This window comes from Neophocaena asiaeorientalis, unplaced genomic scaffold, assembly GCF_003031525.2.
Source record: "Neophocaena asiaeorientalis asiaeorientalis breed wild unplaced genomic scaffold, Neophocaena_asiaeorientalis_V1.1 scaffold342, whole genome shotgun sequence".
Classification (NCBI taxonomy): domain Eukaryota; kingdom Metazoa; phylum Chordata; class Mammalia; order Artiodactyla; family Phocoenidae; genus Neophocaena; species Neophocaena asiaeorientalis.
Genome location: NW_020174037.1, coordinates 901,306 through 916,158, shown reverse-complemented (window position 1 = coordinate 916,158; position 14,853 = coordinate 901,306). Strand labels below are relative to the sequence as shown.

The following is a 14,853-nucleotide window of genomic DNA, read 5'->3' as shown; positions in this document are numbered from 1 at the left end:
TAATGATACCAGCTACCTCACAAAGTTCTTGTGAAAATATTAGAGATGAGTTATATAAATCCCTGGTACACAGTAGGTGCTCAGGATTGGCTGTAACTATCATAAACCTATAGACCATGAGCTCATTTTACCTCTGTGGAACCTGTTGGTATTTTTTGACTGTGCCACCTAGTGGGGTCATTTCCTCCCTGGGCCACATGAGTTGGGCAAAACTAGCTGCTAATCTCAACCCTGCCACTGACTTTCTCTGTGACTTACCCTTCCTTGAGCTTTAGCCTTGCCACATATAAAATACAGACAATAATGGTTCCTACATCTTAGGGTTGTTTGCAGGCTTAAATGAAATAATCCATATATAACGTGCCTGCTACACACTTGACTCTAAAAAAGTAAATGGTAGCTACTATTTATCGCAAAAGTACACATAGTAGCTTCAGAGCTTCAAGGTTGATGGCTATCTTACTCATACTCTTCATTAATTTTGGTTTTGTTGGTTTTTTTTTTTTTTTACTTCATTATTCTTTTCTGAATTTATTCACAGTTAAACCGTTTTTTGGAAGTTTTACTCCCGTCTGTTAATATTTGTGAGTGATTTTATTTAGCTGTAAGCTTGGAATGCATACAATTTTGTGTTCCACTTTTTCCACTTAATATTATATGGTTAACAGTGTCTGTGTTTCATAAACCCTGTTGTAGTGACTGCATAATGTATTGTTGAGTAGATGTGCCATATTTCATTATTTCTCTATTGCTGTGCAATTAAGTTGTTTGCAATATTTTGCAATTACAGTGTTTGAATGAATGAGTAACAGTGTATAGAGCTTTTTGACATTTTAAACTTAGTTCTGTGGGATGAATTTCTAGGAATATTGTTTGGTCAAGGGGAATAAACATATCTTTTGAATACATATGGCCAAGTTGCTTTCCCAAAGAGCTCAACTGACTTACATTTCCATCTTTATTATTTTGTAAACTTCAGTTCATTCTCTCACTCAACACACATTCTTAAAGCCCTTATCATGCGGCAGGCTCAGTGAGAAGAAAGGGACACTGGAGGAGGAGCCCCTGCTATGCCCAGTGCTGGTAGAGGCTCAGGGTACTTGGGGAGCCCAAGGAGGGACTTGCAGCTCAGCTGGTAGAGGAGGCTGAATGTCATTTGAAAGCTTGGAGATTTCACTGTGTGTTGCCTCTTTGGGATTATTTACAGAAATATTTAGCAAGACCAGCCCCGTCTTTGGTCTCGGAGACGCCATTGACAGCATGCTTTCTTCCAAAGGACCCATTTGTCTTTTTTTTTCCTGGTGTGCTATCTAGAGCAAACTGTTCTTCATAGTTATATGGTAACAGTGGTTTTTTGTTTGTTTGTTCTACTAGAGAAGTAATACATGCTCATTATGGAAAATTTAGAAAACACAGGAAGGTGTTTAAAAAAAATTACCCATGTTCTTATCATCCAAGGACATCCACTGTCCTCATCCATGTATTTCCTTCTAAAAAGAAGATTTAAAAAAGAGTTTAATGTGGAACCATATCAAAGGTCTTTGGAATGTAAAATACCAGAAATCCAATGACAAATAATAAACAAAAGCTAAAACCAATCTGAAGCAGGAAGGTTAAATTAATTATGATCTATTCACAGCATGGAGTATCAAGTGGCCATTACAATCCATATTTTAAGAGAGTATTTTGTCATGGAAAACACTCCCAGTATGATGTTCAATGAAAAAGCAAAATACAAAATTATATATGCTGTATAATCTCAATTTTGTAGAGAAAAATTTATTATTTATGTATGAATAGGAAAAAAAGACAAAAAATATTAATGGAGAACCATTGTTAGCTTAATGTACTAGGGATTATCTCCAAGAAGTAGGATTAATGGTGATTTATGTTTATTTTTTTCTACTTTTCTGTATATATTTTTTAATTTCAAAATTTCCTCAATAAAAATATATGGACTTGGGGATCAAAAAAAATTCTGTTTAAATAAAAGGAGGGATTTCATATCAGTGTTCTCTTGGCTCTGAAGCCACAGTTGTAGTTACTCTCAACCACAAGGGCCCGTGACTATTCAGAGCTCTTTGGTGTTCATCCTAATTAGAACATCTGAGTCCAGAACTGAAAGGAATGAAAGAGGTGAGGCTTCAGGCCGTGGAACTAGTTGTCCAAACACCATAGGTTCAGTTAGATTATGTCTCATGATTTCCATCCTGTCCCTGTGCTTATTTATCCCCTGGTAACTCACTGAGACAGGTTTTTCCTTTAGAGAAACCCCATTGCTTTAACTGGTGGATCACAGTTACATATGTTTAATGATCTTCTAACCCACTGGAGAAGGTGGTGACCAGATCTTGATGGATGGGGAAGGACTTTGCACTCTTCCCAGATCTTTCCAGTCCTGGGGGCACACAGGTCACTATGGAACTGCATGTGAATTTCCATTGTCCTGAGAATAGGAGCCCTATTCTCAGCCCTGCAGAGGGCAACTTTGTGTGTTCCTTTAGAGCCAAGGTGGTGTGTATTTAGCACAGCAGGTTGCCCTGGCCCTCTTCTTTTAACAAATGGTCATAACATACCTGACACTATGCTAAGGCTGGAGATGCAAAGATGACTTGATCCAGTGCTTGCCTTCAGGGTACTCATATTGTAGTGAGGAAGCCAGTGATAAAAACATGATTTCAGGGGCTCAGGGAAACTGTTATGGGAGGAGGATGCATGGGTTACTCTGGGAGCACAGCAGAAGGGCTTCCAGCTCAGACTGAGATTTTAGTAAAGGAAATTGTGCCTGGTTGAATCTTGAAGGATGAGTGGAGGAAGTGAGCCAGATGAAGCAGGGTGGGAAGCATCTCCCCTTTTGTAGGGAAAACACAGAGGTATGGAATAGTAAGTTATAAGGTAAGAACTGCAAACAATTCAGTATTAGAGAGTGGTAAGAGAGGCTGGAGAAGTTGATCAATTGTTTATTTATTTATTTGTTTATTTATTTTTATGGCTGCGTTGGGTCTTTGTTGCTGGGCGCGGGCTTTCTCCAGTTGTGGCGAGCGGGGGCTGCTGTTCGTTGCGGTGCACGGGCTTCTCATTGCGGTGGCTTCTCTTGTTGTGGAGCACGGGCTCTAGGTGCACGGGCTTCAGTAGTTGTGGGCTTCAGTAGTTGTGGCTCATGGGCTCTAGAGCACAGGCTCAGTAGTTGTGGTACATGGGCTTAGTTGCTCTGCGGCATGTGGGATCTCCCCGGACCAGGGCTCGAACCCATGCCCCCTGCATTGGCAGGTGGATTCTTAACCACTGTGCCACCAGGGAAGCTCTGATCAATTGTTTAATTAACTTTTTTTGTGGATTTCCCAAAGCTCAATAGCATTAGGCTTCCATGTTGTTTTGTTTGTTTAATTCACAGTGCTCTGTCTTATTTCCCACTCAGTGTCAGCTGTTGCTGGAAGTGGCCTGGCCTCTGTTTATCTTCCTGATCCTGATCTCCGTGAGGCTGAGCTACCCACCCTATGAACAACATGAATGTGAGTATATGAGCATCCCGCCTGAGACTTACTGCTGGCAAGTGGAATCCAGGCAATGGGCATGGGCTAAATGTGACCTCTCCCAAGATGCTATCTTTAGGAAACAGTGCAAATGGCTTGGAACAGAAAAGCTAGGCTTCCAATTGTTTGATAAGGCATGAGCTCAGGAAACCATTTTCAGTCCTAGTAGATGGTGATAATAGTAATTATAATAATAGCCAACATCTGTTTCATGCATTTTCAATCATGAAAGTAAAATAACCTTACTGATAGCTCAGAAAGGGGTAATTAAAAGAGCCCGCCTTCGCGTCTGGAGCCTGTGCTCTGCAACAAGAGAGGCCACGATAGTGAGAGGCCCACGCACCACGATGAAGAGTGGCCCCCTCTCGCCGCAACTAGAGAAAGCCCTCGCACAGAATCGAAGACCCAACACAGCCAAAAATAAATAATAAAAAAAGCCCCCTAAGGCAATACCTTAATACCACTATCATCTGGTACCTGCCGGGCTTTTTCATATGCATTATGTCTTTATCACACAGTTGCAAATCATGGAACATACACTTTTAAGTAGCATTTGTGTAGAACATCTCAGATTGACTAATATTATTTCATTTGATTCTTATAACAACCTTGTATAATGGACTTTATAATTGCTATCATTTGCTTTAATTTCTTGATAAGTAAATTGGGGCTCAGAGAAGTGCAGGGAATTGCCCGAGGTCACATATGTATCAAGTGACAGTGATGTAATAAAGCTCAGGTCATCTGACTCCCAATCATGTGTTTGGATGACGGCCTTTTCAGTGAGCATAGAGAATACAGTAGTGGCTGAGAACACAAGCTCTAGGTGTCAGGTTACCTAGGTTTGAATCCCGGCTTCAACACAGGTATGTCACCTTGGGGCAAATGGCTTGGCTTCTCTGTACCTGGGTTTCCTCATCTCTATAAAAAGGAATGATAAGACCTACCCCATATGGTTGTTGTGTTATCCCACAGTCACGGTCTTTCTCTCCTGGCTGGGCTTGCTGGATGGATTAATACTGCAAAAATGTCCCGGTCTAAAAGACCAGCATTTGTGGGGGAAGTTTGGCTGGGACCTCTTTTCCACGGCTCCAGTGACTTTTCCTGTCATTAACCAGCTCCACCCACATCCCACCAGCCCTATAGGTGTGCAGGATACAGTTCTTCAGGGAAGAGGTAGGGCTGGGGTCACCTTTGAAAGGTGTTCTCGGTCTGGTTCCGTGTCTCTCAGGGCACGTAGTGGCAGTTGTTTACCTGCTAATTTGCTAGTACACATTATGCATATTCAAGTTTTTTAAAACCCCACGAAACCTCAAAACATTCTACCAGATGTGATTTTCTGATTTCACCAAAAAGAAAAAGAGCTTACAATGAAATAATACACACTCAGTTTGTGGGCCTGGAAGGTAACACTGCTTTCTTGTTTGGAACCTCAAAGATCGATGAACAAGTGTGTGTTGGATTTTGTATAAGCATTACCCTAAGCCCCACTGAAGTACACATTTTAGGGAAAACTCAGCTTTTCATCTGATAAGCTATTCTTTCTCAGGAATTATCACAAGCCGAAGAGACAGTGTAAGGGAAGTAGTGCAGGCCTTGGTATCAGACAGACGGGTTTGTTTGGATCCTGGCTCTGCCACTTGCTGAGGTTGTGATCTTGTGCAAGTTGTTGAATTTTGACCCAAATCTCTCTGAATCCAGACCATCAATTCTCAGAAATGTTGTGAAATTCCTATACCTATGGAAGATAGATAAGACTATCTATGTACTTACTGCAACCTTACTTCCTGTTCTCACCACCTTCTAGGGACCTAGCTAGAAGGGCAGAGAGTTAAGGTGAGGCCTACAGAGGTGTCTTGTCTCTAGGAACCAAGGATTGGTGTATAATTCTTCCCCATAAATCTTTCCCAGTTTGACCCAGACCCATCAAGGTCCTAATCACTTCCCTGGGTCATGAGACTCCCTTAAGCTACTGGATTGTCATCCTGTGCACCAATGCCAAGTCCTTACCCTGCTTTTTCAGTACGCGGGCCTCTCACTGTTGTGGCCTCTCCCACCGCAGAGCACAGGCTCCAGATGCACAGACCCAGCGGCCATGCCTCCCGGGCCCAGCCGCTCCACAGCATGTGAGATCCTCCCGGACCGGGGCACGAACCCGTGTCCCCTGCATCGGCAGGCGGACTCTCAACCACTGCGCCACCAGGGAAGCCCCCTTACCCTGCTTTTATTTGCAAATGAGGTGGGACACGACACACGAGGGAGGGTCTTTGCTTCACTCACCAAGGTTTAGACTGAAGCACATTGTTGGTGTGCTGGACCAACATCACCCTGCCTTTGGTGCCAGTATTTCCTGGAGGTTAAAGGGGAGAATCCCTTGGTCCTTTGAGTATTTGGTTGGTTTACATAAATCTCCCCTGAATGAGGAGCAGCTGACTTAGGCAAGGGACCTTGTTTGGTTTTCCTTGAACTATTAACAGGGAGATAAGGGGATTAACTGAGTAAACGTTCAACAGGCCAGAGTCCCTGCAGAGGGTGGCCACAGGGTCCAGATCTTGGTTCATCCTTGCTTTGGATGTTGCCTCTCTGGTTGGAATGTGGATAGAAGAAAAAGAAAGATAGAAGGACCCCAATATTGAAATGCAAAGTGTAGCAAGTCCTGGCTGTGGGTGAACTTCTGGGGAGACTCTGTTAGCCCATTTGCATGAAAATAGTAAGCTGAATAAAACTGGGTTTCTGCCTGGGGGAGGGGGGGACTGTGTGATGGAAGGAGTGTTGCTGGCTGAGCGAGAGCCAAGGAAGTACTGTTGTAGGCTGGCCACCACAGCGCCTCAGCAACCCTAATGGGCCCATCTACTGAGCCTTAATCTCTGCCAGGCACTTTGCGGCATGCTTTGCTTGTAAAATCTCACTACAGCTCTGCGAAATCGATTGTACTGTTACCACCATTTTATAGATGAGGGAACTGAGGGTTAAGGGGTCCGTGACTTGGCCAAAGTCACTGCTTAGCAAGTTGCAGAGACTGGATGTAAATCCCAGTTGGTTTGACCCTAAAGCCTGTGAAACTATATGGCTCTCCACTACTCAGAGCCATGGTTCTTAATGGTTGTTAACTCTTTTGGGGTCACAGATAACCCTGAGAATAGGATGAGCGTGGAGCCTCAGCCTTTCTGTCACAGGAATCCACACGTGCTTGGTCTCAGGTTAAGAGCCCCTGGTTCCAGGGCACATTTATCTTGATCCCCGTAAGCAGCCCCATGGCCTTTGACGCAGCACGCCAGCCCCTGTACACACAGTCCTGCTGTCTGCAAGACGGTCCTCTGTAATGAAGGGAAGGGGACAGAGAGGGGATGGCCTGTTGGATGGGGCTCGGTGCTCTGATGGGAGGAGAAGCAGCAACAGCAACTAGCATAGCTTCAGAGATGGCATCTGACCCCAAGTCAGCACGTTCATTAGGTGCCTTTGAGGAGCTTGGGAGCTAGTGAAGAAGGTGAACAGAGGTCACAGAGGACAGTACCAGGGGGACTGAGGAAAGCCAGCAGATAAAGGAGGCCACAGGTGGAAGGGAAGGAGCATGACTGGGATCACAGGAATGTGGGTTCTACCCCCGGTCCTGCCCACTGACTCCCTGAGTGTTCATCATCCACTTTATCTTGCTGTGGTTTCCTCCTTCAAGTGTGAAGGAATTGGATTAGGTCCTCGCCAGGGCCCCTCTGTGTCTCTGAAAGACGAGGTGAATGGTAGAAGATGAAGGAATGAGGAGCCAGTACTTGCTGCCCTCCAGGCACCTTCTGTATATGGTCTAATTAACCCCTCTGGTCACTTCCCCAAGGCTGCTGTCATGAATCCCACTCAACAGACTATAGTAAGTAGATTAAGAACCGCTATCCGATGCCACATTTCCAGCTCAGGGTCAGATTAGTCCAGGGTGGCAGGTCTCAGGGATGTGGGGAATGGGACAGACAGATTTGGGATGGAGCAATGTTTGGTGGAACCAAAAGAGATAAAGGTTCCTATCAAGTCCCAAATCCTTCAAAGAATTAATGTTTCTCCTTCTGTTTTTCTCCTCCTCTATTTCAACAGGCCACTTTCCAAACAAAGCCATGCCCTCTGCAGGAACACTTCCTTGGGTTCAGGGGATTATCTGTAATGCCAATAACCCCTGTTTCCGTTATCCGACTCCTGGTGAGGCACCCGGGGTTGTTGGAAACTTTAACAAGTCCATGTAAGTACCGGATCAGGTTTTCATTCCCAAACTTGTCAGTTAATACTTTCCCTTTCCCTTCTCAACCTCCGGGGAATTTTGAATGGTTGGGTTTGAGTGAAGCTTCTTTTGTGACGGTTTGGGTGATAAAGTCCAAAGAATGAGACCCGAGAGAGCTGCCGTCAGGATTTAAGACTGTGTGACCTCACTTTGGTGCATTTTAGGAGTAACGTTATGTGGATGAAAGTCCTGTGGTTGGGGGGCTTTTCCTCCAAAAACTGGTTGGTAAGTAGAGAAGGGAGATATAGCACATCAGCTTCATCCGTTAATGAGCAAACATTCAGTTAGCAAACACTTATTGTGCGTGGGAAACGGCTGGTCCAGGAGCTGGGGATACAGAGCTGTGCAGAGGGAGGGACCTGTCCTCAAGGAGCTCACAGCCAAGGCTGGGAGAGTTTGGTCCTCTCTGCTCTCAGATCACCTCTCTGCCTCCAGTGCTGCCCTATCACACTGCATCGGTCTTTCATCTGCAAGTCTTTCTCAGCCCTGGGTGTGAGCTCTCTGAGGGCCAGGATACTGCATTCTTCACTTTTGTATTCCTGGCTCCTGGCCTCAACAACAGACATTGGGGCTGAGTAAGTGTTTCCCAAATGAGCCGTTGAAGATTCTTGGAAGGCACAGAACCATGGCATGCGTTAGAAAGGACTAAGAACTGCAGGAGATGTAGCAGGACAGTTTAGAGGAAGCTGCCGCCAGGCAGTCAGGGCCACGTTATAATATTCATGGACCTTAGGCTTTGTGGCTTTCATGAACCCCTTCTTCCTTGCAACAATATTAAAATTTTTATTTTATAACTGTGTTGGTATAAAGATGAGTATAATCCAGGCTGGATTCATTATTATATGCATTCATTCTGAATTTCTGAATTTTTTTTTTCTGATTTTAAAAGAAATTTAAACATTTTGTGGACCCATATGAGTATCCTGGGCCCTACGCACTGTGTCTGCTGTGTCTTTTGGATAAATTGGTCCTGGGGACCTGTGTGCATGTGTGTGTGTGTGAGAGAGAGAGAGAGAGAGAGAGAGAGAGAGCTTCCTGGAGAGGCGGCAACATGGGCTGGCCCTTGATGGCTGGTAAGATTTGGTTGTATGGACACATGAGGACGAGCATTTGGGGCAGGGTTGCTGGCTGGGTGGCTGTGAGCATAGGGTCTCAGTGAAGTTGGAGGAGGGGGCAGCAGGAGTGGGTCAGGGTCGGCCCACGGAGGACCCTGCAGCCAGGCTGGGTCTTCCTGGCAGGTACTTTGTTCAAGCTGGAGAGACAGCTGGCCTAACCAGGGCTTTTCTACTTTTCTTGCACCCCCTGCAGTGTGTCTCGCCTGTTCTCAGATGCTCGGCGACTTCTTTTGTACAGCCACAGAGACACCAGCATGAAGAACATACGCCAAGTTCTAAGGACATTATACCAGATCGAGCGTTCCAGCTCAGGTAAGCAAAAGCCTTCTGTGAATTGGTTCGTAATTGGAAGTTAACCTGCACCAGGGAGAGACAGCAGCCCAGGCGGCCTGGCGCTTGTTCCTTTTAGCTCTTCCCTACGGGGTTTTCCTCCTCAGTGGCTGGGCTGTAAGGCCTCTCTGCAGGATGTATTTGAGAAGAAACTAGGGACTCAGTGAGTGTGCTGGCCTCTTCTGGGGACACAGAAGAAAACCTCCCAGAGAGGAATGGCACCAGCCTGGCGTTAGGACCGTTAGGGGGGCGGCAGGTTGCTGCCAACCTCATTTTTTTGGAGTTGGCCATATGGTTGCCATGAATAAGAAGATTTACAGACGGGATACTTCCGTGCATGTAAGAGCAGTTAAAGTTGCAACTTGATTTGGAGAAGTGAAAGTTAAGCATTCATTTCTAAAAGGAAAATGCAATTCATCTTCCCCCAGGTCATTTGATTTAGTCTGGTGGGTACTTGAACTCTGAGCTTTAAAAAGTGACACCTTTATCTCTGATCCGGGGTGTGCCCCGGGCAGTTTACTGCATGCCATCTAGGAAGCAGCTGAGAGCAGGCAGCTTGCTGGCTGAGGCACTGGTTGCAGAAGTCACCACGGAGCAGCCTCCCGGGCCGTGGCCTACCACGGGGGGCAGGGGGCGGTGGGAGCAGACCCCTGGGTGCAGGCCGTGATGACCTGCGTGGTCTGTAGAGACTTTAAAAGCAATAACGAAGCTGACTGAGAGTCAGTCTGCTTTTTATCATCTCCATGCACTGGCGGTTCTAAACAGCATGAGTGATAAATTGTAGCCATCAGGAGTTAGCTGCTGCCACTGCTCCAGGAAAGTACTTTTTTTCTCAGTTTGGTGTTTGGGAGGAATGGGGTGGGCCAGCGTTTGCTGAGAGGACTCCCAAGAGGACTCGCCATCCTCTTGGCGAAAGAAGAAATGGTGTAAAGTCCTGGAGTTTAAACCAGGCTTGGATTGGAGCTTTCTCTTGGGAAGCCAGACTGTGCTTTCCCTGGGCAGGAAAAGAGGCAGTGAGCAGGGTGGGATCTGCCAACAAAGGGAGGCCAAGCAGTGTGGGGTGGTGCGGGGGAGGTGTCATTTCACATCAGAGACAGGTGTGACTGTGCTTGGGCTCCTGGGTCAGCTTCGAGGAGCTCCCAGCTGGACCACTCCTGGATGCACAGTCAGGCAGGATGCTGTTTTCTTGACCTATAGGCCCCCATCCTGCACACCTGTCTGTCTCAGCACAGGACACAGAGGGGTAGCAATCACCAATCAAGGCATTAGTCCTTCCTTATCGGCTGGGGGCCCCCTGCCTGGTGGACCAGAGACAGAGTCACGGTTATTTCTTCCACTGCAGAGACAGTGTGACCAAGAGGAAAGAGTGCTACGATGTATTACTTTGTAGCTTGGTGACTTTGTGAATAAGTCCTTTAGATCCCTCTGGGGCCACTCTTCTCATCTGTAAAATGGAGACAATAGGAGAACCTAGCTCATAGGATTGTTCTGAGGAGTAAAGGAGATGAACCATTTAATTGCTGAAAGACCACATCTGGCACATAGGAAGCACTTAGTGAACATGAGCTATGACTATTTCGGAGTGGTGCCATCTTGGCCAAGCCATTTAACCTCTCTGAGCCTTAATTTCTTCAGCTGTAAATAATAAGTAACCTGCAATGTGAAATGTAAACCCTAACACAGTTTCTGGCACATAGTAGGTGGTCAGTAAATGGGAGCCAATATTACTCCTGTGTGTCAGTGATGCATTTCTGAGAACCTGGGCTTGCTCTTCTGCCTCTGCACTGCATGGCCAGAGAAACAGACTATGGATGGGGGCGGGTGTTGTTTCAGATCTCAGTGGGTGCTTCCTTAGACGCAGAGCAACTAGAGACATGAGTCAGGGTAGAGAAGAGAAAACAAACCTGCATTCAAACAACTTTCTCTGCACAGCTCTGAAGAGAGATCTCTGAGTATGATTGTCTCCCATCAAGGCTTATCTCTCCATTCACCCAGTATGGTCTCTTATCTGCCCTGCAGCTACTTCTTAAGTGCTTCCACCTTTGCCTGTCTTGCAGCACTGAGCCGGGCCTCAGTCCAGAGGGAAGTGCAGCAGAAATGGTGCTTCTTCCGAGGTGAAATCAGTAACTTTTTGCTGAATTTGAATAGCACTCTAGATTTCAGAGAGCATCTGAGGCTGGGGTATGTTGGTGTAGATCCTGACTTGGAGACCTCTGTTTCTCTGCCCTGACACCCCTACTTACAGCATGATGGGCTCAGCTCTCTTGCACTGTCACTCTGTGGATGGGAGGGATCCTTGGTTCAGAGTCCTGCCCTCATCAACCTTCTCTACCTAGCTGAGGAGGGAGCCTGCCTCTCCCACGGCAGCTCATTTCAGGTATTGGCAGGATACCCAATATTAGAATACTGGTATTCTAATTATCAGAATCTATTCACTGGTCTGCTTATCTCCCAGAGAAAGAGGCTAATCTATTTCTCTTGAAGTGTTAAAAGACAGCTCTTTTTTTCCCCCCCCTCTCTTCCTGAAATCTTTTGTTTTTTCTAGGCTAAATGGCCTCCATTCCTCTTCTGGAATGTCACCCCCCCCACCCCCAATTTCTGCCTCTTCTCTGGTAGGTTGTGTTTCAGTGTGTCTGCGTCTTTGTTGAAGTTTATCAGAAATTACAGCAGTCTTCCAACACAGAGTAGAAAGAGCTTTGTCTCCTTTGCTCTGAGCACCATATTTCTGTTAATGCAGTGAGCTTCTTGGCATCCACGTCACACTGCTGACTCATATTCCATGCGCAGTCGACCCAAACCACAGAGCCTTTTAAACATTCAGTATTGAAAGTCACTTGTTCTCCGTTTCTGAATTGTGCTGTTGGCTTCTTGAACCTAAAGGGAGAATATCTATCTCTTCTAGTTTACATTTTTAGATTCCCTGTGTCATCTCCTCCTACCCAAACCGTTTTAGATTTTGGTTTTGCCATATGTTCTATTTGCTGCTGCTGCTTGTTGCCTGTCATGTAGGAATTTGATAAATAGCTCTCTTTGTTCTCATCCAAGTCATTGGTGACTGTGGGACCAGGGCTGGAGGCTTGGATCAGTCCAAGGCTGGAGACTGACAGCCCCTTTGGACAGTGCCATTCAGGCTTTTATAGACCTACCAACCCATGTTGTCATCTGTGCTGGGCTACCGGGCTCCTGTGATCTGGTTAGAGGACTCACCTTGTTTTTTCCTTCCACTTCACCTGCTAAATCCATTGGCCTATCCACTGATAATCTCTGGATAGGGGAGTGTCTGCTCAAATACTCTTTCCTAGTCCCATGGTTTTCTGGGCTAGGGCATTGTTTTATTTCCACTTTTTGGATGAGACCTTAGAGGCCAGTTAGTTCATTTATAGACAAATGGGTTCATTGATTCAAACGTTCAGCCAGTATTTATTGAACATGTAATATGTCCCAACCACTGTTCTAGGTGCTGGGACACAGAGGTGTACAAAACAAATATGGCCTCTGTCCATACGGAACTTCTGTTCTAGAAAAGACTCTGATCCAGCAGCGGGGAGGGACTTTCCCAAGTTTGCACAGCCACCAGAGGGATATTCTGGGAACGGAACACAGCTAAACCTCTGCTGCCCCGTGCAGTGCTCTTTCTACAGAGGTCTCTTGTGCTGTTCTATTAATCTCCCAACTGGGAAGACCACCAGTTTTAAGAGTTAAGTCATAGACAAGTCTAATTATCCTTGAAACCATCCTCATAAGAAATGCATGTAGGAAGCTTTACAGAGGGGCCCCTCACTCAGTTTTCTCATCACTGGAACTTTTTGGACACTTCTTCCTAAACCGACAACCACCCAGTTGAGTAGGGGTTAAATTAATGTTTGGGAGTCCAGGTGAGGAGCGTTGCTTCTTCTTAAGTCCCTGTCATGACTACAGTCCAATGGAAGTGTACAAAAAGTTGCACAAATTCTCAAAAACTCCAGAAAAAGTGACAGGTCTAGATTCTGTCTCTGTGAGATGCAGTCTGGGAAGAAGGAGTGTTTCTCTGAGTGAGTCTTGTGTGGTATCTGAGATGATTTTGATCAGTACACAGATGAAAACTTTTCATTTTAACCCATCTCAAATTGCAGTTTCATGGGTATTATTGCTTAGGAGGCTGTTAAATAGGAAAAAATTACTTGGAGTTAATTTAAAGAAGGCATCGTTTTATGTGGATGTGGTGAAACTTGTGCGAGTAGTTTGTAAATGCTGGAAGAGGGCTTCCCTGGTGGCGCAGTGGTTGAGAGTCCGCCTGCCGAGGCAGGGGACATGGGTTCCTGCCCCGGGTCCAGGAAGATCCCACATGCTGCGGAGCAGCTGGGCCCATGAGCCATGTCCGCTGAGCCTGCGCGACTGGAGCCTGTGCTCCGCAACGGGAGAGGCCACAACAGTGAGAGGCCCGCGTACCGAAAAGTGCTGGAAGATTGGAAAATGCTGCTGTAAGAGAAAGTGTTTGGGGCTTTGTATTAAGATTTGTTTTGGGGGAGTGATGTCACCAAGATGGTGAAATAGGTCTTTGCTGACTTTGCTCCCCCCTCACAAGAAGATTCCTTTGGAGAACAAGTTCAGGCTCTGTCCCTCGTTAAGTGTGAACCTTGGGCATGTTTTGATTCTTTCTGACCCTCAGTTTACCTGAAAAGTGGAGATTAGCTGCTCTGTGGGTTGTTGAGCATTAAATCAGATGACATTGTAGATGACTGATAGCGAGGTCACAGCACATAGTTGACACGCAGTTAATCTGAGTTAGTTTACCTCCCCGTCTGCTCCTGGCTGCCTTTTGGCTTTGCCAATTTGTTCAGCCTCTCTGGGCCTCAGCTTTCCTTGCCTTGAAATTGGGACTTTGGCAAAACAGCCTGAACAGTTTCGTCTTGGAAACTTGGTCAGTACTTGGGCGGAGGGATCACCTGGGACTGACTGGTGATGTGGGCCGTCCCCTGCCTGTAGCTCCTGGAGGGCAGGGCTGGGCCTTGCTTGTGGCTCTGTCACAAGCATCAGCATGATAGCAGTACAATCAGGCACATGGTAAGCAACCAGTGAATCTTTGTGGAATGAAGGTTAGAGATAATAACCTGCCCTTTCTCCTTCACAGTGTATTCTGAGGGCCAAATGAAAGCACCTTGAAAAGTATAAAATCCCAGCACATGTCATTTTCAAGTTGATCCACTGTGTGAACCCAAGTCACCAGGGGGTCTCAATTACTAATAATGACAAAAGTTCTTAAGCACAGCCTTGGCTTTCTTTCGTCTACAAGGTTTACCTTCCAGAACTTTACTGGAAGGGCTGCCATGAACCCAGAGGCTTGAAGTGGATTTACTGAGAAGCTAAAGAAGTTTCACTTTCATAGCCCCCTTCCAAGACGCTGGTAGGGATCTCAGCCATCAAAAAATTGCCAAAGTAGGATGTTAAAAAAAATATTCTTTTTCTTAAAGAGAGTCCTCCAAACTGTGTCAGCCTCAGGCCTCACACAGCTGCATCTGCCCCTGCCAGAGGCTTGGGGGGACAGGAAGGACTGCCTACTTGCTTGGCCTCCTCTTCCACCCGGGCCTCCAGGTTTGCTCACCACTCCAGCCCACTGCATCCTCTTTGGGGAATC

General features: G+C 46.1%; 1 protein-coding gene across 3 annotated transcripts in view; it reads left to right on the top strand.

Annotated features, from left to right (window-relative positions):
- Nucleotides 1-14,853, top strand: part of ABCA1 (ATP binding cassette subfamily A member 1) — a 129,542-nt gene that overhangs the window by 28,597 nt on the left and 86,092 nt on the right. For all 3 annotated transcript variants that reach the window (XM_024753651.1, XM_024753648.1, XM_024753650.1), the window contains exons 3-5: nt 3,419-3,512; nt 7,614-7,755; nt 9,103-9,221. In XM_024753651.1, coding sequence (XP_024609419.1) covers nt 3,419-3,512; nt 7,614-7,755; nt 9,103-9,221 — 355 coding nt within the window. The remainder of the gene's footprint in view (nt 1-3,418; nt 3,513-7,613; nt 7,756-9,102; nt 9,222-14,853) is intronic.